The 23,085-nt window shown below is 43.1% G+C and overlaps 1 protein-coding gene across 3 annotated transcripts in view; it reads left to right on the forward strand.

Annotated features, from left to right (window-relative positions):
* The window catches only part of AKAP13 (A-kinase anchoring protein 13), a 188,498-nt gene that overhangs the window by 55,278 nt on the left and 110,135 nt on the right, over positions 1 to 23,085 (forward strand). For all 3 annotated transcript variants that reach the window (XM_072345260.1, XM_072345262.1, XM_072345263.1), the window contains exons 4-5: positions 8,423 to 8,570; positions 18,760 to 19,056. In XM_072345260.1, the coding sequence (XP_072201361.1) occupies positions 8,423 to 8,570; positions 18,760 to 19,056 (445 nt within the window). The remainder of the gene's footprint in view (positions 1 to 8,422; positions 8,571 to 18,759; positions 19,057 to 23,085) is intronic.

Below are 23,085 nucleotides of genomic sequence, written 5' to 3' on the forward strand. Positions count from 1 at the left end.
ATGGTGTAGCTCCAAGTGCTGTGGCTGCAAAATATTTACAGACTGGGGCGGATACTTTGCAGCTAGCAGGAAAATCAGCACCCTGGAGCACTCTGTGGGTGGTGTCTTTTCGAGGGGCTTGCTGCACTATAGAGGATGCTGGAGTATAAGGGAAATGCTGTTCTCATGCCTTTGAATGGTTGTGTTCTAATCAGATTATTAATACATTTTTCCTTTGAGACACATCAAGACTATTTGTGAAAACACTGCGGTGACAGGAGATTGTTTCAAGTGGTGTGTCATCACATGTACTTTATCTCCCAGGATCACACGTACTTTATCTTCCAGGAATTGTGACTCCGTTCAGCTCTCTGATGCCAGGAGAATTGCTCTCTTAGTCACCAAGCACGCTCAGACTGTCTGCTATTTCTCCCAGACTCTGTGATTTTTGTTGTTATTGCTCTGTGAGTAAGTTTGCAGGGAGCACTATCAGCCCAAGCAGCTGGTAATAAATTGTGTGCTTCATTTTGCGGTGTAGTAAGGAACAGAATAGACTTTAGGAAGAGGACAGAACAAGACATCCCTGTCAGTTTGGATGCCCTTTTATAGGGAATGGTTGCAGTAGTTTCCAGAGGTTCTGAGAAAAGCCCATAATAGTAAGATCAGCCCTTGCTGGGGAAGCTGGGTGATACCAGAGTGGACATCTTGCTATGTAGAAGATTCCCTGTTTTTTGTCTTCTATGATGGCATTATGTAGAGACTTGCTCAGATGTGAGGTCAGTCCCCCAGTGTAGTGAGTGTGCTCGTCTATGCATGTCTCTTCCCAGCACCAGAGCTGTTTGGGGCTTGCTGCAGACAGGCTGCTCACACAGACAGTGCAGGCCATGGCAGCAGGCATACAGTGCTTGAAATGAATGACCTGGCCAATGCTATCCTGCTCAAATAATGAAAATAAATCAATGTTTTCTCCACTGCGCTGCCAATTTCAACCACACAATATGATTATGTTCCCAGATATGCTACTCTTATCAGTACAGATCTTCCCATAATTTTCTTCTCTAGGGTATAACACAAACATTTCAGTGACACTTTTCTTATCCTTCCTGCAATTCTACATAACATTTTTCTTTAATTATTATTATGTTTTGTGGGGTTGTTAATTTTACAATTTCAGAAATGTCCGTGGCTGTTTAGTTGTGTGAAGGCTGTCTGCACAGCACAGCTCCCTGCAGCTGTTGAACAAGAGCTGGTTGTGGCAGTCCTCCAGAGCTTGCGGAGCTCTGTGCTAAAGCAATAATGCACCCAGGCTGACTATTAACAACCAGTTCTAGCAACTTCCCTGTCTCTGTGCACCTAAGTACTGTGTCATAAAGATGCACCCATGAAGATAAATTATGTCGTCTTCAGCACTAACAAGATCCTCTTACTTTGATGGATTTTCTGTTGGCAGTCTGTGGAGATCTCCTCCAAGCTGCCTGTATTAATGTGTGTGTAGTGCCTATAATCATCTCTTGACACTCAATAAAGATTCATCATGGAGCTGATTGATTTGGAGATGCAGACGTGCTCTGTCAAAGGATGTGGGTTGCTAATAATGGGCTCCTTTAAGTGTGTCCAATTCTGCTGGTGTTGCTTGCACCGGCTCAGAGTAGGAAACCCTCTCCTTGCTGTCCCTGAGCCATTTATCTCTTTGCAAACAAACCACGCAGCAGGATTAGACACCTGAACTGGTGAGGCACGTCATGTAGCTGTGAGGCTGCTCTAATAAATCAGTGCTAATGGTGCTAGCTCTGCAGACAGTCAAGGTCCATGCTGTGTTTTCAGCATAGGTTGCACTCAGGATAGATCGGCATGAGCCGGCTTGCACCTGGAAGCAGCAGTTCCAATAATATCTGTGTTTACTGGTAGTTCTCAGCTCCCTCTATCCGCTTAGCACTGCATAGCAGACTATTTCTTGGTACTGTATTAATCATAGGTGTTCACGTTTTCCTACTTATTCCTCTTACCCAAACAGTCTTAACTAAATGGTCTTTTGACTCTGTTCTGCATCAATCCATTGTCATGTTAATCTAAACTGATTTTTAGACAAAATATTGTTCTCTGATGCTATTCTTCAAAGTATTGTTCTTCTTTCTCACCTTTGTGAGGAGAAATTGTTGGAGAGGAGGAAGTTATTTTGCATATGCAAGTCAGTGCTTGGGTCATGACTTTGCGGCTAATGCTGAAAGAGGAGCTGGGCTGGCTCTGTGTGGTGTTAATGAAATGTGGAAGGTGTCACTTGGAGTTGCTGTGTGGGCTGGGAGAAAAACCTGTACCATCATCGTGCTCTTTTGGTGGCCTGTGGGCAAGAAGCTGTGGGCTACCATTGTGTTTTCCTAAGGGTAAGAGACCGCATGGCAAAATCTGTCTTTCTCATCAAAGAGGGGCTCAGCCTCCACACTGGTAATCTGAAACTTCTCTCTGACAAACCTGATTGTACTGCTGTTAATTCAAGAGCAAAATGAAGTTAGATTTGGAGGTTATAGTTTTCTTTTAGCTTTTATTTTTAAACCACTGGAGCTGTTTGTCTTTTCTTTCTTTGTGTTTTGTTTCCTTGAAAAATAATAATAATGATAATAAATTCTCTACCTTGTGCGCCTTTAAGATCAAGGAGTGTGCACTCGTTGACTGTGAAAAAGGACCCAATCCTACCCCAAGCTTGGCTGTTTGCCATTCTATTTATTTCTGGAGTCTTTCCTTGGAGGTCTTATCTGCAGGAGGTTGCAACACCCCGGCAGAACGACATCCATCTTCCCTTACGCTGCTGACCCAGGTCACTGCTGTTATCAAGGAGGATATCTCCACATGAGAAGGGCTTGATGGAGCTGCTCATGTTGAGGCAGTTTGCACAGCACTGCCTTTGTTTCTGAAGCCTGGGGCTCTGCAGAATGGGCTGTGCTGGGCACAGATTTTTCTCCCGAGTGCTCCCCTGACTTGGTTAGGATTGCTAAAATTGAGGGTGTCTGTAAGGACTGTTGTTCACTCATTGTAACATACCTCTGACACCTTCCATTCCTTTTTATATATAATAGCTCAGAGGTTGTGAGATAAGTAGCCCCATCTGCAGAAGGGCTTGGGTGCATCATGGATTGCAGTACCAGCCCTAATTGTGTTCTCAAGAAGGAAGGTGCCCTCTGAATGGAGCAAGATGCGCTCACATCACCTTGCAAAGGTGATGCAGCTGGATGTTTTGAAGGTAAAATCTGCCCCAGATTTCACCTGTGATGAGCCAAAGTAACTCAGCTGGAGGGATCTCAAAGTCACTCAGCCAATATAGGGCACTTTGGGCCCAAAGTTTGCCAGGAGCAGAAGTTTGTGTTGACTTAGTCTACTAGCAGAGATAAGTGGTAATAGATCATAGAGCATCCATACAGTTGTGTTTTGTTGTTGGTTTTTGTTTTTTTTTTTTTTTCTCTTGTGAGATGATTTCTCCAGCATCTTTGAAAACCACTTTGACATTGTCTTTTCCATCCTCCAGCTGATTTCAGAGCATCCTACAATTTCAGCTGAGGTGAAACTGTCTCACCTTTCCCTTTGACTTTGTCTGACTTATTTGTTTTCAGTCCTGAGCAATTTCCAGAGAAAACATGATATAATTGAAAAGAGAAAACATGATATAATTGAAACCAGCATTTCTTGTCAAAGCTATTTGAATGAAGAGCACTCGATGAGTTTGTACCTTTATTCCCATTTCATTGATAGGGAACTCAGAGCACAGGGACATCCCTTAGAATTGTCCCTTAGAATTGCAGCCTGATTCTGTGCGTTGTGTTGAGCTGCAGCTGGGATAAAAGCGAGTTCATCTCTACCTGAGAATTAAAAGTATCAAGGAGTCTAAATTCCATGGAGGAGAGGAAGAAGCTATTGCTGTGGTTTTGTGTCTGTCAGATGGTATAGAACAACTCAGGAGCTGTTTGGAGCTTTTCAAAGGGGAAGGAAAAAGGTTCTGTTTCAAAAGCACATTTCTCTCTCTCTCTCTCTCTCTTTTTATTTTTTAATCATAACATAATGCAACAAGCAATGACCCAAAAAAAAATCTGATTCATGTTATGAACAGTGGAAACAAAACAAAACTTGTTGCCTTGGCAGATTACGTTTACTCATCTAATCCAGAGCCTAATCCAGCCTCTAGAATAAAGCATCACCTTGCTGACTTTTACAACAGCTCTGGAGAAGGAGATGTGTTGGAGAGGTTTCTTTCCTTGCATGTGAATCTCCCAACTATCTAATATGCTGACTTTCTGTTCCATACAACTGCATAGGTTTTATCTGCATGAAAAAGCAGCCCAAGATGCCAGTGGTCATCAGCAGTAACTTGGCTTTTCTGTGTAGAACAAAAGTAGCTTTACTGGTTGGCAGTGTTTTCTCACTGAAAGCTAAAGTAAAGCTGGAGTGCTTCAGCTTTTCTATCTAACACATGCTTTGCTTCAGTAAGTATTTTTAGAGTTTGTGTGGGGGAAGGTCAGAGTGGGTGGTTAATGGGTTAGATAATGTACTTCAAATTCCCAGTGTGATCCAGGAGGGGGAAAAAAAAAGTCTGTTTAGAAATCACATGCTTCACATGCTACAAAAGTAAAGTGTGATTTTATTTTGGTAGAAACTTTAAAATCTGTTAACCAGCACAGTGATAGACTGCAAAGGGAAACCATCCACCTTTACAGACGCAGAACCCAGGTGGTATCAGAAGAAATGATTACTCAGAGTGGCTCATACTTTATGTACACAACCCACACGCCTTTATGGCTGTGGCACTTGAAAAACAAACATCTGGAATGGCGTGGCTGTCCCAGTGCCGACAGGCAGGTGCCTTGCCACTTTATGGTTTTGTTTCTTGGAGGTACTACCTGTGCTGGGGCCTTTTTAGAGATCATTGCATTTTAATGCTTTAAGAAAGCTGACTGTTTAGAGATGAGCTGCACCAGCATCGCTTTGGGCTGGGTTGTGATGGATCAAAGCCCAGGGCCAGGTCTGGTTTTCCCAATGCGTGCATCCCCTGAGGAGGCAGCTCGTGCTCCTCCTCTCTTCTACTTGAGGAAGGGAGTGTGTTTTGAGTGCAGAGCAGCATCCATGCTCTTTGCATCATGTTACAGCTATCCAAAAGGCTTTTTTTCCAGAGACTTTTCAGATCAAAATGAAGGCGAGGGTGACCTCTTTCATGAATGGACAAAAATGGAATGTTTTCATTTCCAATAGGCTTTAAGCCAAGTAAATATTAGTCAATCCAAACTAGTTTTGAAATTAAATTATTCTTATTTGTTGGAGCATTCCAGGGAATCGCTTTGATCTGTCTGTACTTTCACCAAAGGGATATTGGCAGACTGGCCATCCAGTTCTAGCCATTGAGGATGAAAGAAGGGTTATAATAACCACCTTGTGCAGCAGTGATACTGAACAGATGACTTTTTTGGATAATATTAAATGAATGAAGGTAAACATACTTCAATTAAAATGTTTTTGGAGGCCGAATGCAATCGAGCTGTTGGAAACTCTTCTGTGCGGATCGAAGGAATTTTGGCTGTGTTTGTAACTGATTTTCTTTAGCTCCAAAAGTGTTTGAAAGAGGGAGGCTTGTTCTGCACACTATTTCCTCTTCAAATAAATACGTTGTTTCAAAATGGCCTTTTAAAATTAAATAAAAGTTGGCAGTGGATAGCGAAGTTGTTAAGAACGGAGGGGAGAGATTTGTGTTGAAGGACGGCCTGCACTTAGTGCTTTGTTCCCATTGGGATCTCTGGTCACGTACAGTGAGTTGTCCCGTGCATAGCACAGCCAAGAGCTCATTCAGAAGACAGCTGAGAATAAACTGAAGCATGCAGCATTTAGGTGGCACCTTATCCATCTTGCTGCAGACGTTTGGAGACGATGTACGATTTCAGTTAAGAAAAATAATAATATTTAGCTGACGTAATAAGGATATTGAGCTGCTCTAATCAGTCTTGGGCCAGGTCCTTCAGAGGTGCAGGAGAAGGATGATGGGATGTGTTCCTCCATGAAGCACAGCGTAGGCACAGCTGAAAAGCTGACCGATATCAGCTGAGGAGCGTTTGTATTTCCCTTTGGCTTCTATGTACACTGAAGTAAAGAGAGCTAAAATAAAACATACAAACTGCAAAATAACTTTGGCTAGAAAGGATTGCTGGAGATCACCAGGCCTACCCCCCCTGCCCCAAAGCAGGGCCACCCCTTAAGCTGAGCCTGGCTGTTTGGCAACTTTGCTTCAGGCTTCTATATGAAAAGTTAACACGTCTTATTAAGCCTCAGCTTGGACAGCTTTCAGGTTTGACAGCTTTCAGGTTTCTTACCTGTGTGTTTACACAGTCAGCATTTTGTAGTCACCATTTTATTTTGCTTCTCTTTGTCTTTATTCTTTGTTTTGAATCAAGTGCTGTGCTGGGAAGTGCCTTATTCACATGTATAGCCAGGTGTCTTCTCACGTGCACTCTCTGCAGATTTGCTTTTCCTTCACGAGAATTGGAGTTAAAGAAAAGAATTGTGAGTTAAAGAAAAGAACAATTCCCCTCCAGAGCTACTGCTTGAACAATTGGCCCCATTGATGAGTATCCTTAAATGTCACCTCATTTTTAAGTCTATTTAAGTACCTTGTATGTTCATGCCTGAAGGGGGGAACAGCATGAACAAAGATGGATATAAAAGTCAAAGCACAAAGGATTTGCAGGTTGAAACTTCTGTGTTTTTTCTTTTTAATTGAGCATCCGCTCAAAACTGGGTCCATTTGCTTGCAATGAGTTATTTTGTTTTCAGCTCAGCATGTGAACTCGTCATGCTTGAGTTTAAAGTTTAATTTCTTTCTTTTTGCACCTGTTTTTATTTTAACACTGAATATTCAGAGTCTATACTTCTGCTCCGTGGTTCTTTTATCCCCAGCTGGAAGTCTGGTGCGATGTTATCGTGTGATACCTTCCTGAAATGTCCATTTGGAGCTCTTTAGACTGTGGAAATGCAAGCTACTTGCTGCTCCATTTATCTTTGTAAGCTCATAATTTTGTGCATTAAAAGGATGACCTGTATCTTTAAAGGCTGCACTGTACTAAAAAACTTTGTCCAGAGCAGTCTATGCAGCCTGCCTATGGCATGTGCTACCAGCCAAGGCAGGCAAGAGAAGAACTGGATGTGAACTTTGAGAGAGGAAGCCCCGCTGGGGTATGAAGAGAGTTGAAACGATGATGGAAGATGGGGGTGACTGGAATTGGAGTGTGGGAAGTGATGCTAATGGGTGCTTGTGAGGACTTGGAAGTCTTGGATTTTTCTTCAAGGATTGTATTTGACAAAGAAGAGATTAACTGAGGGATTTAAAGGAAAAGGTTTGAAGTGAAGTGACATGTGTCTTCCATTGGCTTTGCAAATCAGAATTACATAATCTGCACAAATAATAATAAAAACAATCTTTTCCAGATTTGCAGCCTTAAGCGTATGCTCAGTGTTGTGGCAGAGGGCTGGCTAATGCAGCTGCTGTGTAAAACTGGGGCATCCAACTGGTTTTGATCTTTGAGGGAACTGGGGCAGAAGGTCACTTCAGTCTGTGATGTCTCATGTTTTATGTATTTCAAGCAGATAAATGATGGGCAGTCGGATCAAGTGAACATGCTTAACTTATTGGTGTAGTAACTGCAAGTCATCCCCCTTCCCTGATTCCTCTTCTCAATGGAAAACTGAATGTGTTGGATATTGCTCCTGTTGACTGTAGGGGTGCATGAATTGCAGGTATATTTACTGTATCCTGTGCCAGTTCAGCAATGACAATGATATATGCCCTCTATATACAAGGGTTTTGCTCTGGAGTGCTAAAGTCAAGTTTCTGTGAAGTTGAGCAGGAATCAGCTATTTATCTCATAAACCTCAGTGGATGAGAACCATTTGTATCTGTGTGTTTATTGATGGAGGGATGTGTTCAGTGGTGGAGCTGGTCATGCTGGAACTATCAGCACAGTGGCTAGGTTGGCAGGGGGGAATTTAAACTGATGAAGACAGGCCATATTAGGATGCTGGTTCTGTTTTGTTGTTTTGGCTAAGTATATATGATATGTGTGTGTGTGCATGCCTATAAAAGACCCTGTGTGGGTTATGTGTTTATCAGACTTCAGTGCAATGGCACGATTTCCCTATGTTAAGTTGCTATTCTGAATATACTCTGGGGGTTTCTATGTGTCTCTTCCCAGAGCTGAGCTCAACATATTTTCTAGCTGGTTGGCTGGCTGTGATGCTTGATAGTCTGGCTAAGAGGCATGCTAAGGATAACTTGCATATCTGAAAATTAGGATGGGCCCCAAGTCATGTGAAAGGAAAGCACGAACAGAAAGCAGCAGTCTGAGGGTAGAGTTTTATTTAATGCAGTTCTTGGATATGTAAACTGAATGACTTTTGTTGTTGTTGTTCTTTTTCCCAGGGCGACTCTGTTATTACAGTGCAGCTGACTGAGGAAGATAAGGTTGAAGATGATGTAGTTTTCTACTTGATCTTCACTGGGTCAACCGTCCAGCACTGCACAAGCACTAGAAAGATTAATCCCGGGAGTCTGGAGACAATTTCTCCTGGTAAATAGTTGCTTTTCTTTGAATTACCAGTGTATCAGTCTATGAAATATGCTTAATTCGAGTGGATTTAAACCTAGTTCTGTTTTGGTTAACTTTTTTTCTCATTTGCACGTTCATTGAGGACAGAGTATATAGTTTGGAGGACCACTTTAGCCTTTTAAAAATCTCTTGCTCGACTTTGCTAGAATAGTATGACTTCTAGTTTGTAAATGTTTAATGTTTAACGACATTCTATTGTGGAAAATACATAGTCATATTTACACATAGGAAAAAGCTTTTAAATGTGGGCAGGGTACTGGAGGATATATTTGCAAGGTTAAAGATGCTAGTGTCTAAATGCTGTATGGCCTGGTAAGTTCCAGTTACTCTTAGGATCTGCTTAATTAGAGTGATGAGTTTCATTGCTATAAACCTTGTGAAACACAGCCCTTCTCCCTGAAATCTTGTGCAGTTCAGAACAAACACAGCATTTTCTGAAACTCCTTGCAGAAGCAAGGAGACACGTGGTGCTCAGTGCCATTCCTCCAGCAGAGAGTTCAGACAGAATGGCTTTTCACATTTAAAGCCCACCGCTCTCATTTAGCCTTTGTACACTTAAAACAAGAGCGCGGAGTTTTCCTTTGGTGACTTCAGGCCCGTGGGAATGGGCATGTTCCAGGCTGCAGACCCTACAATTAACCTTCCCTTCTGACTTCTTGCTGTGCAGCACATTGGTACATAGTGTGAGGAAAACGCCTGACATTTTCTCTATACACAGTATAGCTTATGGAACTGAGTGCATTGTTTTATTCCTATTATTTGTCTATCTAGTAGTTATAAGAGATGTGCATGAAGTATGATTTGGCCTAAGGACTTAGCTAATTCCCTCCTGGTGATTAGTGGCTGAGAGTTGGCCACCTCATTTGCTCATTTCCGCTCCTTTCTGTGTTGTTGGAGCTGTTTTCTGCTCGGGAAGAGAAGCCTTTTTACAGTGGCTGATTCCTGTGCAATCAATTAGCTCAGCGTCTGTTTTCTCACAGAAGGGGAGAGGCGGTGACTCGCAGCCCATGTGTGCATGGGGCGCGCAAGGGCTGTGACAGCGTGCTGTGACCTCATCTCCCTCCAGGGACCCAGTGGCCAAATTGCCAAGAAAGGATCTGAAAGGATGCTGTGTTTGCCTTCAGGAACCAGAATATTTCATGGGATTTCCGGGCAGCAGTAATGCTTTCCTACAGCATTTGCCCGGGCATTCTCAGTGCCATGGCTTGGCTGGTGGCCATGGCTTGTCCCCAGCTCTATGGCTCTGCTTCTCCAGCCCTAAGTCTAACTGAGTCATTGGGGAGGGCTCCCTGGGTTCTTCTTGCCGCCATTCGTTGTAACAAGTGGGAAATCTGACTCTGCTTCTGATTCAGAGGGAAAGGAGGTAATTGCTTTCAATTGTTCCTTTGTTTATAATAGGATTTTATACTTTCTGGTGTAGTAGCATGGCGATTTTGTTTCTTAGATATTCCATAAAGGATGATTGTTGACCCAAGATGCAGCTTAGAGCAGGCCAACATTGAACAGGGGCCTCAGGGATAGGCAAGCCCATGTGTATGGGAAGAATGGCTGCAGTATGAGGGTGACATCTGAAATGCAAAGCAGCTGTTTGTGTAGCACCCTCTCCTGTGTTTGTACCTCATTTTGGAGAAACTATCTGAGGGGAAAGAAAGGATTTCAGTGAAGACACTGGGTAGAAGTAGACTGGGAGGAGAAAATCATGTCATCATGCTGACACAGACGTGCTTGTCCAGTGTTACCGCAGCGCTGATTTTAATACAAGCATGACTTATTTCAGCCCAGCTCTTCCTCCTTCTCCTTCCTGATCCCCGCAGTGAATCTGTAATCGTGTGTTTACATCGTATATTCAACCAGTTGCCTGGGAGATGCTGTGGTGACTCATGGCTGGTGTTATTTGACCTCAGAGCAGGATTAGCCATGAACAAGAAGGCGGTGTGTGCGAGACCAGCCCTGTTTAAACACCCCAGCCTGGGCAGGCAGTGAGTGCTATGCCAGCAAGCTCTGCAGACAGCTTGCAGCCAGAACCTCGACCTTCTTCCATCTGGGAACATCTTTCCTTTACCTTGGCACACTGTTGCATATCCTTGGGAGTGTGGCAGCTGCTGGAGGCTCTGGTGAATGCAGGGGGGGCTGATTTGTTATAAGTACTCCAAACCCTCTGCCAACCTTACCTTACACCTCTGTGCTTCCCTTTGGGGACCATTTCTCTTCCATCATCCTCTTCTTGTGTCCTCATGGCTTCAAGCAGTTCACAAGTCTTAAAATATACAAATTATACTATATAAATCTATAAATCATACTTATAAATAAGTATAAGGAGAATGGACTTCCAGCTTCCCATGGTTTATGTCATGAATCTATGTAGTGGCTATGCCTTCTCTATACAGCATTCACTAGAGCATAACTAGAATGTTGGAATGTTGCATGCAGATTTGGTTGCCTTTAGGCTATTTTAACTTAGGTGTAAAGGTTTTTGTTTTTTTCCTCCATGGTGGCGTAAAATACATTTGTTCCCTCTACAGATTCATCTCCCTAACATTTTAGATTAGAAACTTCTGTGAGGTGCAGACATTTGAAGCTGCAGGCACATTTGATTTAAAGATGCGAGAGGATATGAATGGGAGGAAAAAAAGACCAGCCAGTGTTGAAGCAGTGCCACTTTGTCCACCATGCCAAACAGCATCTGCCTGCCAGTCCTGCTGTACCTTCACTTATGCAACTTAGCTAGCCAGAAACCTCACTTGCTGGAGTCACAGCCTGGTGCCCCATGCCTACCCAGAGTAAGGGGCTAATAGCCTGATTTGGTCTGTCATTTTATAGGAGTGTAAGCTTGCTTGCAGATTGACAGCTGCATGTACTATAGAGCTTGAAGTGAAAGCATCTTGAAGCATCTAGTAGCCAGGTGCAAGTGTACAAGGGAGTCTTTTGGACAGGAAAAGACTATGAAAGTGATACAAAGGAAAGGAAAAAAGTGCTCAGAATACATACAGTAAAACGGTGAGTCACACCATAGGAAAAGGGGAGGCAGAAATGAGGCCCAAGAGGTTTTGGGGACATAGGATGTATTTTGGTTTGCTGCCTTATTTACATGATCAACAGCATTTACCAGCCCCTAGTAGGAAAGTTGGAAGCAGTCTAGGATTGTTAATCCTTTGCTAGGCTGCAGTGCTAGGAGTCTTCTGTTGGTGTAGGGGAAAAAACTGTGGATCCAGTGATCTTTTCAGTTTCATTGCCTTGAGGATACCTGAATGTAAATGTCAATTCAGAAATCACACAAAGGATGGAGTGATAACTGTGATTTTGTTCTTGCTGTGAAGGATGGGATGGGTGATTATCCTGCCCCCACATTTGGCTATATTATGAATTTAGGGGAAATAATTTCTCCTTATAAGAAACAGATTCTTAACTGAAGTGTCAAAATAAAGTCCCATCATCCCTCTAAGCTTCCGTTTGCCTTGATGAAAAGTAACCTAAAAATTATTTTGCTATTACTTTACTGCGATAATTGAGATGTTTCAGTTTCCAAATGATCTCATCTAAATTGTCTATAATTAAATACATTTTCCTCTCTACCAGAGATACTTCATAGTTCTGCAGAACAATTTAAGACTATCTGTTGTCAGACACTTCCAGTGTTAAGGTCCATCTGTGTGGCAGGCAGAGATCATAGAATCATTAAAGTTAGAGCACTTAGGTCATCCAGTCCAACCATCAGCTCATACTTGTGGCCTCTGTTACCCTTTTCTTGAACACCTCCAGGGTTGATGACTCTACCACCTTCCTGAGCAGCCTATTCCAATGCATTGCTGCTCTTTCTGAGATTAATTTTTTTGTAATAATCAAGCTGAAAATCGAGTGTCATTGTGTGTTTTTCTAGTTTGGCTATTAGTTGCTGAAGTACAGCCACTGGATTTGCAGAACTAAGAAAATACCAATGGTCTAAGTGGGGAAGGATGTAGAAAGTGATACCACCTCTGCTGCTGTGGCTAAGCAGTTTTTTGCTGCTGAAATTACATAGTTTGAAGCTAGCTTGTGTCTGTTTATGTTAAGAGAAACTCGTCCTGCTTAGTGTCAGACATAAACTGAGCTTTTCAATAAGTCCTTGTTGGTGTAGCAACTGAGCCTGTAGTCATCTTTAATATACTTTTCTACATCTCTGCAGGGTAGGGAGGGCAGAGTGGAGGCGCTGACTGGCTAACAGTATGGCACACGGTGGTACAGAAAGTTTGTCAAAACAGGGAACTGAAACTTGAATACAAGACAGCAGCCTCATCTCCTGCCTCTGCTTCTGAAGCAGTTTTTCCCCCACTGAAAACAAAAATAAATCAAGCCTGAAATCGTGGTTTGGGAAACAAAACAATAAAAAAGGAACGATCTCATCCTTGTTCACGTGAGTCAAAAGCCCCAACTGCAGTGTGTGGCAGAGCTCGAGATCAGCAAGCTGGTGGGTAGATTTTGGGAGAACTTTGCCAGCTGTGTTTGGAGGAGGGCACAGAAGAAAGCTCACCGTGCTGTGTGTTGTGTATGGTGTGCTTCATGCGAGCTCTAATGGCTGCACCATCAGGCACCAATGTGACTTTGTGCTTAAAGAGCAGGTATCTGGGAAGTACAGAAGAGCAGCAAAGGAAGGACAACAAAAAATGGTGCAAGTTCTAGAGGGTAAGATGTGTAAGGAGCAGCTGAAGTCCTTTGGTTTGTTCAGCCTGGAGCACAGGAGGCTGAGGGAAGGACTCATGGCAGCCTGAAGCTCCTCATGGTTGCCTATGGCTTCCTCACGGAGCTGATCTCTCTCTGGTGACAGTGAGAGGACTTAATGGAGTGGCATGAGCTGTGTCAGAGGATGGTCAGGTTGGATATCAGGAAAAGGTTCTTCACTACAGGGCATGGCCCTGAGCTGCCGGAGCTCAGGGTGCATTTGTTCTGAATTCCTGTAGTCCTTTGCTTTATTCTATGCCCCCTTCCTTTTTGCTAGTTGAGAGGATAAACTAAAATTAATTTCAGCTAGCTTGGAAATATCTTCATTTCAAACTTCTATTTTACTGTGAAATCCTTTACATATGTTCCTGCTTTATTCTCTTCTACCACAGACTGTGTTTTCCCCTAGGAAACAACTTTTCATAGAAAAAGCTATATTTCATAAATTGCAGTCTTCATACTGGGAGACCAAAAGGGTAAACAAGTTGCATAACAAGTGATCACTTGGCAATGCTAGTTGTGGATTTGAAAATACTCTTAATTATGGAACAAAACCCCCCTAAAATAGAATAAAACAGCATAGCCAAAAAGACTTTTTGCAGTCCATCCTCTTTGGTGTACTTAATTGCTCTAGGCAGTGCAATTAAAAGGAAGTGATGCCAGTTCTAGATGACATCAGTGACAGGAAAAAATGAATTTGTATTGAAGTTATTTATGAGGTAATGTGTAGGGTCTCACTCTTCTACAGATTTCTATGACCTCTACAGCATAAAGGATCTAAAACAATCTTTCTATACTCTCTGTATGAATAGTACAGGATTTGAAATGAAAAATGAAGGCTCCTGTCCATCATTTTTACTGGCCTATGTATTTCATATGGTCTCTTATGTTGGAGGAGTAAATACAGCAGCTGTACATCAGACATATCAAGCATGGGCTTTAGTTCTCAGAATCAGTGATTTCTGAAGGGGAGAGCTTTATTCAAGTGGCCATAGGAGATCCTTTGACTTCTCTGTCTACAAGCCACCAGATGGCAACACTTGTTGGATGCAGACTGAAAATACTCCAGGAGATTCACAACATTTGCAGTGTGGCTTTCCTGTCCTGTTTAGACCTCAATATAAGATCTCTTTAAACAGCCCCCACCATGGTAACTTGGAGGGCACGATTAGCAAAGGAGTCCTCAGTCACCAACCAGGCAAACCTAAACATGTGCTTCCAGCAGTGCTTTAAATAGCTGCTCACGCTGGGGGACCATTGTCTAATATCTCAAATGTGAATTCTGAAAATAGGAGGTTTGGGCAGGATTTCCACTTTCAGAGGAGTAGGAAATGAAATCATGGTTTAGTAAAAGCTCTGCTTGGGAGCAACAATGTTTTGTCTCCATGTGTGCCTTGTTTGATGAGAAAAAGTCTGTTCAGGGTCCTGCTGCCACCCGTTCAAACACACCCCAGGTCAGTGAAATGGACACCACTTGGATGTTTGAATCTAAGACTATACATTAACTTGTCTATGAAGTCCTTTGCAGCTGAGCATCTCCACCTTTTGCAATGTTATTTTGCAAATGTTATTGTGTAGAGGAGGCAGTGCTATCATACCAGCCCATCTCATCAGGTTGAGTACAGAGAGGCCAGAGCTTCGTGTTTCTTGTTTTTTGTTGTTGTGTATTGCCCAAAGCAAGTTCCAGTAAATGGCCTGGTAAGGAATTCTGTAATTGAAGACTTGTTGTCCTGCTTTAAACAATTTTTAAAGTGTGGGTTTGTGAAACTGAGGAATTCACTTTATCGTGGCAGAAACAACTGCTGCACCCATCTCTGCACAGACTGGAAAGTGCTATAATTTCTGTATTTTTCCTGTAATATGTTGGCAGATCCTAGAACAGCTCTTAAGTATTGAGTTGCTTCTAAATCTGAAGTGATTGAGGACCAGGAGAAATGGGGTAACATTCAATACAAGAAGAATTAAGGGGTGGATTATTTGACTTTTATAACAGTTAGGCTAGCATATAAATGGTGAAATTTCATACTGTGGCAAAAAAAAATGTACGAAGAAGAGAACAGTAGGGATGCCAGCACACAGCCTGAGATGTTAGCAAGCAGCAATGGTAGAAACACTGTTATGTTTGTTGGAGAAGTTAGAATTCAGGTTGGAATGTTGCTGGATGGTAATAGAGTGGCATTGTTCAGTATGTTACCATTTACTTTGGATTGCTTGTTTGGCCAATGACCAGATTTCTGGAGGAGAGTGGAGGCAATTTGCAGACATGTTATGCAGCAACTCAGACCCATCTGAGCTCTAAAATGCCTAGATTTCTCCTGCCCTTTGTGGGTGCACCCATAGGTGTAATTTATTCAGTCCCCCCATGTTTTGAACCTTCTGAAATACAAGCGTTACAGGTAGGCTATAAGAAAGCTGATGTTCACCCTGATGCATCCAGGTTTTTCACCTTGTTAGTGAGTCTGAATTGCTTTGTCCTGCTTCTGGAAGGAGCAGTTAATGGCTATATGCTGTGATGCTTGTGATTTTGAACATGCTGTTTGTAGGCTGGGTGATGGATGCTGTACACCAGCACCATTCATGGGTCCGTCCTTCACCCTGCTAAAGGAAAACCCTGTTGTCTGCCCACTGGAGCAGAAAGGAGACCATTCAGAGCAATAGCAGCTGTTCCAACCTTGCCCTGAGTTCTTTGTGATCTTAGGCAAGTTCCTTAACCTCATGAAAACAGCTTTGGGCTTATTCTGTGGATGATAACCATTTATCTCCCAGGAGTGCCAGAAAGCTGAGCTCATTTTTCCTAACGCTGCCTAACATGCTCTGGGAAAAGGGCTACTGAAGTTCAACTGTTATTCCAGGGTAGGAAGCAGGTCTTTGATGTTGAGAGCAGCCTTGCCACACTGATTGTTCCTGCAGAAGGTCCTGTGTGTTCTCGGGTGTTTGAGCTCGTTGCTGGTGATGTCCCTGTGGCTCTTTCAAAGCAGGGGGCAGAGACCTCTTGAGCAATCTTTTGCTATTTGCCACGCTTGTTACTTAATTGCTCCTCCTGTGTTTGAACTCTTTGCCAAAGTCAGAACCTGTCCCAGACTCTTAACCCCCCAGTCTGACATCTCATCAGATGTAGGGAAGGAGAACATCAAAGCGTTGTGAGGGGCTGCCCTTTGGAATAACATTCCCAAGGGTTTAGCAGGATGCTTGTTTGATCCTGTCAGATGTACATGGATTGTCAGCTCAGGCACCTCTCTTTTAAGGCTGCATTGGATGCTAGTGGGGCAATCAGGAGAACCACCTCTGTGGATCAGGACATGGTCTGGTCGTCACCTCTGCTTGTGTTGTGTCCATGCTTTAAATGCACTGCAAGGCTGGAGTTCCACACATGCTCAGTGCAAGCGGATCACGGCTCATCCAGACTGATGTGCTGGGTGAAGGCGACCTCTTTTCTCTAGTGAAGTTTCTCTTGTTGCATAATGGAGAAGCTTTAGCAGTGAAGGTGTTTGTCTTCCTCACGAAGAAGTGACTGTCCTGCAGTGTTTCTCTGACTGCGAGCAGGCTCTGCTTGCCTCCAGCTTCGCTCCTGAAAGTCAGCTGCCTTTCTGGCAGAGTAGCTGTTTTCTAGGTTGTTTTGCAGATGGGATTCTTATGGGAATAGAGAGAAAATAGCTTAAAAAAAGTAAAAATCAAAGGTTTAGCTTTTCTCATGTGATTAAGCAATCTTTCAATCTTTTATTAGGCCTTTTGCATTTTAGCAAACTTCCACTGCTTTGCATGAAGAAGAGCCAAGTTCGCAGCTCTCGAGTCAGCTTTCGCTGGCTCTTCAGGCTGAGTGCAGCTCAGGGCTTCGATAGAGGTTTTAAATGGTGTTAGTATGCCTTCTTAGCTCCTTGTTCTGATATCTTTAGAAGGACCGAAGCAAGAAATTATATGGGGAAAGCTGGAAAGGTCTACAATGAAGAGGAGTTCCTCCCAAAATTGTGTCTTCTCCTTTGGATATTTGAGGCTGCCTCAGTGAGGGTGGCTGGAACTTGTGCTGGTTTTCCTCAGGGCCACTGCCAGTTCCATTAGATAGTGATGAGTTAAACTCTGAATGCATGTGTAATTTTTCCAAGTCCTTGCTGCATTAGAAAGAGCATCCTGTGCTTTCCTCCAAGTTAGACTTATCCATAGCTTCTAAAGAACCCCCAAAGTAGGTCTTCCCACTCTTATTCTTTGTTGTAATGTCAGTGTTAGTATGTCTGTTCCTTCAACTTTCACATAGTTTTCCTTTGATATGTTTCCAGCTGCACTTGCTCTCCTTGGGAAGTCACACAGCCTCATCTCTGACAATTTGGTGCTACCCACAGTGTCCTAATAGCAGTTTTGACCTCTCAATTAACTTCAGGATTGCCTCTTTCAGCAAACAAACCTGTACAGTTGCCAAAAGCCTCAGAACAGATCTGGAAGGTTGGCTGAATGGCTGCAGAGATTAGGGACGTATTTTCCTTTTGTGAGTGAAATCAACAGCAAAGAGCCTCAACACAAGAAGGAAACTTTCCCACTGACCACAAATAGGGGCTTAAATAGAATTTTCAAGCCTTTAAAAAATAAATCGTCATTTTGTATTTAATTAAGTAGGGTTTCGTGAATGCGGTTTGATACCGAGGTCATGTGCAAAAAAGAAGCTTTTCCAGTAATTAGTGCAGGGTTCCATGCTGTTCTGGCAAAAACAGCACTGACGTCAGGCTGACACAGGAACAAGGAGCTGTGCCGCACTGCGAACTTAAAGCACGAACCTTATTATTGAAGGGGCATGTCTGACAACTGCCAGCACTGGCTGCTTTGGGCCCTAATTAAATAAACGTAGCAGAGTTCTACTGTTTTTATTTGGTAAATATGGAAAGTAGCCATTTTGGGTTTTTATTCAGCAGAAGCTTAGTTTTAGTTCTGTGTTTCAGGCTGTGCTCTCCCAGCTCTTGCTGCTTTGTAGGTCTTTGTGTTAGGTGATGTTGCGGTGGTTGCTGTACAAGCCAAGTGCTGTGCCAGCTTTTGGTACAGGAGGTTTTCCAGCTCTCAAGTTCTACTTGCTTTTGAGTTCCTGAGTCCTGTGGAGCCGGAAAGGAAAAGTCTGACAGTCTGACCCTATAATCTGGCTGATTGGATCATAACTCCCATTGGTGCATTAGCAAAATCGTTACCAAGTGCTCTTGAATTTACTTGTAGCTGGTCAGAGCGGAGCTGCTGAGATACTTCTGGCTTTATATTATGCCAAACAGAAGAATTGCACATCTTTTAAAATCTACACAAAATACTCTCTTCAAACACTTTGAGGTCCCAAGAAAGCTTTTAATTTAGAGTTGTGACTCTTGATAACTTGTATTTATCTGATTTAATATAAAGAATGTGTGTGTCAAAGATGCTGCTCAGCGGTGGCTTTCTTCAGTGCTCAGCTGTTCTCTTCTACCATTTCCCTTGGTTTTCTTTGCAGGCCATGACTGCTGTGAGACGGTGAAGGTGGCACTTTGTGCTTCTAAGGAAGGTCGCCCTGTTCTGGTGGTGGCAGAAGAGAGCTTCAAGTTCATCCAGGATGAAGCTTACGATGCAGCCCAGTTTCTGGCCACCTATGCAGGGAACCAGCAGGCACTAAACTTCACCCGCTTCTTGGACCAGTCGAGACCACCTGCGGCAGATGTGGACATTTTGGATGAGAAAGTAGCTTTGGCATTTCGACACCTGAAACTACCTGCAGAATGGAACGTGCTGGGAACAGATCAGTCCCTCAACGGTGAGAAGCATGGGGATGTGTGTGAGGTGTGGGTGGGAAGAGGGGTTAAAAGCCACCTGCTTTTGGAGCCATTCACTTGTGTTTCAAAATATTAATCGGTCTTTGTGCACAGAGATGGGACAGGCTATATACCAACATGTCCTACTGTGTCTGTGCCCTATGCTTTGCACTTCAGCTACCGTGAAATACAGGTCACCCGTGATTTCTATCTCTTCTTTTATAAAATAGGACACAATGTGATGAGTGGTCAGTGTTGCAACACGTGCAGATAGGGGTGGTTTTTTTTTGTCTGTGCAGTGTTATGCATGCATCAGCATCACACTTCTCCAATTTCCTGAAAGAGATGGGTCTGTGGAGGAAGCCTGATGCTTTGGCCTTGTGCCACAGCCTTGGTGTGTTTGATAAACACTGGTTTTATTGCACAGGTGCAAAGGAACTGTAATGTGCGTAAAACGTGTTTGATTTCTCTTGGAGAAGCTGGCAGGCTGCCTACAGGCAGCATGTTTGATGCCAAAGCACCCTGAGAATTGGTCCAGCATCTCTGTCTGGTGAACACAGACCTTCCCCAAAATGAGCCCAGATAATTCTGCAAGTCAAGCAGAGTAAAAGTGGGAAAGCCTGGCTAACATGAGCCCTTAACCATAGCAGAGAGTGCTACTGAGAGCTCATAAATAGATATCAGTGCTGGCCCAAAGCCTTTAGTAAATGCAGCAGAGCCAATGCATTCAAGATGCTGTGACATGGCTGTAGCCTTGGAATTCAGCTTTTATTTTTCGTCACAGAGAAGTCTTTAGGCAGCATACTGTTGCACTGTGGGGCTAATTCCAGTGTTGCTGTACATTTCTAAGGTATTTTGGCAAATAGTTTCACACGAGGAATGTGGCTGTGAGGCATTTGCTATCTGTTATGGGATACACCAGCCTAAACACTGCAACAGGAATGAGTTGTTCAGCACAGCGGCTGCAGTTCTGCTTGCCCTGATGGGGTTTTCTGCAGGACTTTTTCCTGCTTTAATTGTCACTGCCTCACTGACTGCTTTTGTAAACACGAGTGCATGGGCAGGCAGTCAAAGCAGCATTAGCAGACGTTCAAAGATGCGATCGTATTTAGTGGTTTCTGGATAGAAATTCAGATGCTGTTGTCTGTTTACTGGGAGATAAACACTTGGTATTTTTTCCTTCTCCATGGAAGACACCGATGTTTCTTCTTGCATTTTAGAAAGCTGTGATAATGCAGGAATATCTGCTTTATTTAAGTGGTAAAAATATAGTAAAAGATTGGCAAAGTGTTCTTAATTAATGAAAACTTCAGTTGAAGCGCTGAATTGTTACTAATTTTGCAGGAAGGCTCAGATCCACTTTCTTTTTCTTTTTGTCTTTGATTCCTCTTTGGAAAAATCACAAGTTAGGGAAATCAGCCATAGGCTTTGCTCAGCGTGCACTTATGCACCTCCAAATCACCGTGGTATAGGCTGTGGCATACAGCAGCAATAAATGCAACCTTCATCCAAGAGTGCTGGTCTAATAAAATGTTCCCTTGCAGTAAGTTTTTTTTCACATGTAACTGAATAAGGGCAATCTGTTGATGCCCTGGTCTGTTTTTCATCTCCTGGTTGGCTTTTTGTCTGGAGGCAGATTTATCTGGTAGCTCTTTTTCAGTAAGATGATTATAAGTAGGAACTTTTGGGGAATTTTTGTGATTGTGACAGAAAAGATTTGTATATATAATCATCCTTCTGGTCACGTAACCCTGTTTTGGGAGAACAAGGTTGGAGAGATGTCTCTGATCCCTGATGGAGAGCTACATTAGGAAAACAGCACCTCTGTGGTGGTGGTGTTTGTGTGTTAATCTGGGTTGGGAAAGTGGAAAAAATCACTGCACAGATTGGAACCGGGGGAACATGAGAACAATTACACGTATGTTCTGGTCAGTGCCCCTCCAGTGGGACCACCCATCCCTCATTGCATCACTACCTATGAACAGTTATCTCAATTCATATTTCCCATTTTGCTAAATGTCACTGCCAGACACTTCAAATAACCTTCTTGAAGGAGAAAATACTATAGAAATGAGAACAAAAGAAAATGTCAGATCCTTTCTTGAAAGACTTTCACGCTGCCTCTAAGCTGGCATTTCTCTATGAGCTCTTGTGGGTTGGAAACAAAACGCTGCTGTTTAGCAAAACCTCTGAAAGTCAGACTGAGAGGAGAGCCTCAGCCAGCAATCTGGGCACAGAAGTGCTGTTATAAGGTGGATGTTGCTGTTAAGCATGCTTGAAAGGAGATATTTCTAAAGGCTGGAGTCTAGAGATGGGTGTGAAGTGCCTTCTATTCTGCATGAAGAGTTTGGATGGTGGCTTCAGGGTTGAGCATAGCTTGGTGCAGGCTTGTGAGCAGGGGCTGGCTCTGCACAGGCCTCTCCTTTCCTTTGCCCACTCTCAACTCTTCCAGCAGAAGACAGGGAGTTCATTGCTGTCACGCTCCAAAGGACAGGGAAGATGCTGCCATAACACTGAGTAAGTAAAAGTGCAGCATTGTTGTGGTCCAAAGCTATGTAAGAACTATGTGCTTGCTTATGTTTTGGTTGCCAAACCAAGGTCTTCATTCTTCAAGAGTTTGCCATTGCTCTAGATTAAAGGCATGGTACATTCATATATCCAAATTGCTAAGAATGCATTGCTTCAGCTGTGGGTTAGAAATACCTCTAACATTATTTAAAACTGCCAGAGGACATTTGTAAGCATTCCAGTGAAACACCTTTTTTTTTTCCCCATAACCTACTTAAGTTAGTTGTTGCCATTCAGCAAGAGAAGTTTCTTCAAGTTCAGTAATCCCAGTAGTGTTTCACGATAGGTTTTCTTTACATTTATGTCTTTTTATCTCTTTAGACATCATCTTCATTTGAACAAACTGAAAGTAAACTCAGCATGTATTCCTGTATGCTGTTGACCCAGCCTGGTCCTGCCAGCATCTGTAATGCTTACGTGACGGAGGGCAGTGCTTGTACATGGGGAGTCCCTGGCTAGAAAAGCGAGTTCAGAAAACAGAATCTTCTTCTCTGAAGCTGTTGTTCAGTGGTCTCACCTTAGACTTCTTCTTGTTTGCTTTTCCATGGAAAGGTGAAACTCTTTACTCATGTTTCTTGTTTTGAATTCTTTGCCCTTCTGGTGCAATCACAGAATCATTTGAGTTAGAAGGGACCCTTGTGGTCATCTGGTCCCACTCCCTGCAATGAACAGGGACACCTACAGCTGATCATGACTGGACTTTAATAATGTTTTTGAGTAACAACTTCTTGATGGATAACCTTCCTCAATAAAATAGATATATGTATAAAGCCTGTTCTCAAGCTTTCCTCACATCAGCTGCTGTCAGAGGGGTGCTCAGTTTCAGGACATTTTGATCAGCATGCCATTCCCATGCAGAATAAGCTGACCTAAATTGCCTTCCCAGTCTCTACCTCTTAATTTCCTCATTCTCCATGAACCCACCTGCTTGAGGTGCAGCCTCCTATTTGCTACTTGTAGAAGGCCTCAGAAAAGCCTTTAATCCATATTTTAGAGAAAAGGGCTACAGAAAGTCTTGTATCAGTAGATACCTGTTTATTCACACACAAAATATTTCACAGAATTCTTAGCTGTTGTGCCTGTTATGTAGGTCAGGTCATGCAGGTCTGGGAGCCCCTAAGTTCTCTGACTCCATCATGGAGCAGGTAGGATAGTCACAGCCATTTGGTTGGATGAACGATGACAAATCCTGACATCTTTTGAGAATGCTGGAGATGGAGGAAGTGGCAACATAAAATCATCCTGGTTGGAAAAGACTTTCAGTATCTTTAAGTCCACCGTGCACAGTGCTATGCCTTTGGACAGAAGCATGCCCTTGTGTTGCAGTGCTTTGACATGTGCAGCTTGAAGTCTTTGCATTCCAAGTCCAGAGTGCATCTAAACCACCTTGGGCATGGATGTCTCAGCCCTCTCCATGCTTGCTGCTGCTGTCCCAGGGCAGCTGGGTGAGCTGTGCTGTGCTC

This window comes from Excalfactoria chinensis, chromosome 10 (genome assembly GCF_039878825.1).
Source record: "Excalfactoria chinensis isolate bCotChi1 chromosome 10, bCotChi1.hap2, whole genome shotgun sequence".
Lineage (NCBI taxonomy): Eukaryota > Metazoa > Chordata > Aves > Galliformes > Phasianidae > Excalfactoria > Excalfactoria chinensis.